Consider the following 3,759-nt stretch of genomic DNA (forward strand, 5'->3'; position numbering starts at 1 on the left):
AAACTTTTTGTTGAGTAAGAAGAGAACTTTTATTGAGAACATAAAGTCCTTTGTGTCTAACGATTGTGCTCTAAAATATGCTTGAACATTTACTGAATGCCCTGCCTTATGTGGGCTGGAAAATCTGCAAATCTGAGATATTATCATGTTTTCAATGTATCTTTTCTATTATACACCAATTACACTAAGCCATACATGAACTTACTCCATCACCCTGCCCCGAGTATTATATTTCTAATGAAAACAAAATGAACCTTCATTCATTTGCAGAGACAGGGTAGAGAGTTAAAAAGCCCCTTTTAATCCAGCAACAAGGAATCATTGTCACTATAATGAGCTGTAATGGAAATCAGATGACAATGGCGAAATAAATAAAATTGATTTGGGTGCCTTCTGCTAATGCAAAATTATATTAACCAACCATATATACTGTGTCGCATGCAAGATGTGAATGATACAAAAAGAGAAAAAATGATGTAAAGTTTAAATTATGAGACAATCTTTATTTCATTTAGCATAGTCACAGCATATAAAAAGTGGGAAACAGTCATATAAAAATATAAAGTGACTCCGAGGGTTGTCCAGGCTATACATGGCTCTGTGTCAGACGTAGCCAATGATATTGTTGCAGATTAACGGCTGTCTGCAGCGTGATTTCATGAGGGCTGCAAAGTTGTAAAAGTCTGGGTCCATCTCATTGAGGCCTGAGTGAGACTGGTGGAAAAAAGGGACTTTGGACTGAGATACCGCTACTGGACAGGACAGACGCTTTGCAGCATTCGCAGTTCTGTCAACGTGCGCAGAGTCTGTGGATCTCATCCTCACTCTGTCCTCTACACTTTTAGAAAACCCAACCAGTTTCTTCCTCATGTTGACAAAGAAACCCCTCCCCACTCTATTTCCTACATTCGGCTTCAGCTCATTGGGTTCAGGACAATCTGGCAACTCCATCCAGTTCTGTACGAGGTCTGCAAAGCTGTTGTCGCCCAGAACTAGAGGTTGGCGGTTGCGTCCCCTGGTCAGTAAAGAGTTCGTCCAGTCCTCTTGGTTTGCATCAAACGATGTCCACGTCTCTAGACAGGCGTCAGACGTGGATTTGGGACGGGTGCGTGCACTTGGATCTCTGTTTGTACGGAGGCAGGCTGAAGAGGACACCCGCACGTTCCTCGTCCTCCTGAGAACCACCGCTTCATCCTGCCAGGACGCCTCAGAGTAGCCTGAATCAAACTCCAAGCTTTTGTGACTGCTGGGAGAGCCCAGTCTGAGGCTCAGGCTGGAGTCGTCCTCGTCCTCCTCCAGAGGACTCGCCAGGCAGCAGGCCGAGTCGTATGTGCTGGCCGTGCTGGCATCAGATATCCTCAGGCGTGTGCGCTGCTCTCGCTGAAACGCTCGCTGCTGACAGGCCCGAGCCACCGCAGAGTGGCACACCAACGCTGGGAGCTGGGTGCTGAGGGGGCGTCTGGCTGCAGGGCAGGTCCTCCGGAGCTGTTTCAGGTCCTGCAGTGACCTCATCATGTACTGCATCTGCTCCCGTAAGCAGTCGCCTGAGTCAGGCAGGCACAGCTGAGGAGACAAAGAGAGAGAGGGAGAGTCAGACAAAGTGTCAATAAATCCAACACCATGGCAGATCTGTTGATAGAGCCATTCTGAAAATAGCACATTACTCAGCCTAATTGAGGAGGTGTTGAAGAATGGCTATAATAATAAGAGTTGACTAAATTCACAGTTCTTTGGCACGCTCAGACTTGCTCAAAGTCAGTTTGAAGCTATTAAAAAGAACTCATTTTCTGTTATTGTAATCACGAAGGTCAGCCGACCTGCTGATCAAAGAACGCACAATAGACAGATTTTCAAAACAAAGCAAATCCATCTGTCCATTAATTTACTCAACCACACCAACAACTTAGGGAACGCCCTGTTCTTATTGTGTCAGGTGTGATTCAACTGAAAACCCAGACAGAAGTTATAAGAGGGAGAGCTGTACTAATGTCTCCCCTCAGCTATTTCACTGCACACTGAAACAACATCTGCAGTATATCAAGGAATAACTGGGGTCTGCTGGATCCAGATTTAGCTGCAGGGGTCCTGCCTCTTTAAGGTTGCCTGCCTATGAAATTCACCAGTGACACACTAAGGAATATAATACTTGTGTTTCCTCTCTGACTCCTGTGCTGATTGGTCAGAATCAGCCAGTGAGCAGCGATGGCTCACTCTCAAACACAAACAGGGCATAAGAGACCATGTGACTGTGTGTGTGAGGCTTTAAGGGTAAACGTGAACAAAGATGAGGTCCCATATTCTTTGTAAACCAAGTCTAGCTATTCTGGTCTCTTAACTGAGCCTGGATTCATACCATAGTATATCTGGGCTACTGAATAGTGTTTATTTTATATATAAGTATGATATATATATACACACACCAAAAGTCAGAGGAACCACAGGAAACAGGTTCATATGTGGCCATAGAGGTCACATCCAACACAAGGTACTTGACACAATGCCAGCACTAACCTCTGAACCTGTAATGACCTCTCTACCCTGAATCTACACAATCCGTTTCAGTATGTGACCCTGCTGCAAGACCTTGGTTTTCATCATAACTCTGTGAGATGTTGCAAGAACTTGAGAAAGTACCCAAAGCTACTGTATGGAACAAAAAAAGCAGGGCATGCAATATCCGTATAACTAAATAATCAATTCATATAATAAACTACTCTTCAAAATCAGTGAGTGTCAATTAAACATCTCCATATGCTGCCATAACTGTCATTATTTACTCCAACAATGCTGCTGTGTTTAGATCATGAACTCACACTGTGGAGGCATCTGAGCATCACTGACCCTTCAGCCGTCTGCTGCACTGGCAGATGTTTACTCCAGTTGATCACATCATACTAATGATAGTAGCTAGGGCTAATATTACTCAAGGTAAGCAATGTATAGGCTAGTGCGTAAATGCAGCTCGGTTATAATGTCAAACAATAAAGTACAAAACTGATTTCGAACAGAAAACGAACTCACCATTTCTTCTCCTCTCATTGGTAAAACGCAGCTTCTGCAAAAAAAAAGAAAAGAACCAGTTTTAGAAAAACATACCCACACACAATTAGGCTAATCATTCCGTAAGAAATCACAACAGCGTGTAAAAAGTAGGCAACACAAGCACACACTCACTTCTAATATGGCACTCTATGTCCAAAGTAAGTAATGTATCCCATAAACAGAGTTAAGCGTCCCGGTTCTTTCAGAGGGTGTTACAGTGTGTCTGCAGATGCCTCCTGAACAGAGGTGTATGATCTGAGTAACTCTTCAGCCCTGCTCGCCTCCTTTTACAGCTACGCGCCCTGATGCATCGTGTCTGAATGAGCCAATCAGAGCGTATGACGCACACACAGCTCTTTTACAGACCCGCTTCCGTGTGCAGATGAACCCAGCTGCAAGAGCTGCAAGAGAGGAGAAATAAGTCCCATACATTGGATCTTAGATCAATATAGGAAAACAATTCCTCATTGTATACTTGATATTGTAGTTTCAGGAACCGTCTCCTAGATAAGACTATGATTATTTTGAAACTTCACATATATGTTTTTGATCCTAAAATACATCATGCTTAAGGCTTTGAGTTGGTTTAGGAACCTACTCGTAGAATTAGATTATTTTTTAATTAATGGTTTATGTTTTGATGCTTCTCTGTAACTTTATGTGCCCATGATTTAGTTTGTTGCATTATGATCTGTCTTCTTCTCCCTTAGCATTTTA

General features: G+C 43.2%; 1 protein-coding gene across 1 annotated transcript; it reads right to left on the reverse strand.

The window, feature by feature from the left end:
- Positions 1 to 477: 477 nt before the first annotated feature.
- LOC117551031 (PAK4-inhibitor inka1-like) lies at positions 478 to 3,347 on the reverse strand. Its single transcript, XM_034223697.1, has 3 exons — positions 3,175 to 3,347; positions 3,022 to 3,055; positions 478 to 1,563 (listed from the first exon to the last, which is right to left on the reverse strand). The coding sequence occupies exons 2-3, from the start codon at positions 3,037 to 3,039 to the stop codon at positions 604 to 606; spliced, it is 978 nt and encodes a 325-aa protein (XP_034079588.1). The 5' UTR covers positions 3,040 to 3,055; positions 3,175 to 3,347; the 3' UTR covers positions 478 to 603.
- Between the last annotated feature and the right edge of the window lie 412 nt (positions 3,348 to 3,759).

Source organism: Gymnodraco acuticeps, unplaced genomic scaffold (assembly GCF_902827175.1).
Source record: "Gymnodraco acuticeps unplaced genomic scaffold, fGymAcu1.1, whole genome shotgun sequence".
Classification (NCBI taxonomy): domain Eukaryota; kingdom Metazoa; phylum Chordata; class Actinopteri; order Perciformes; family Bathydraconidae; genus Gymnodraco; species Gymnodraco acuticeps.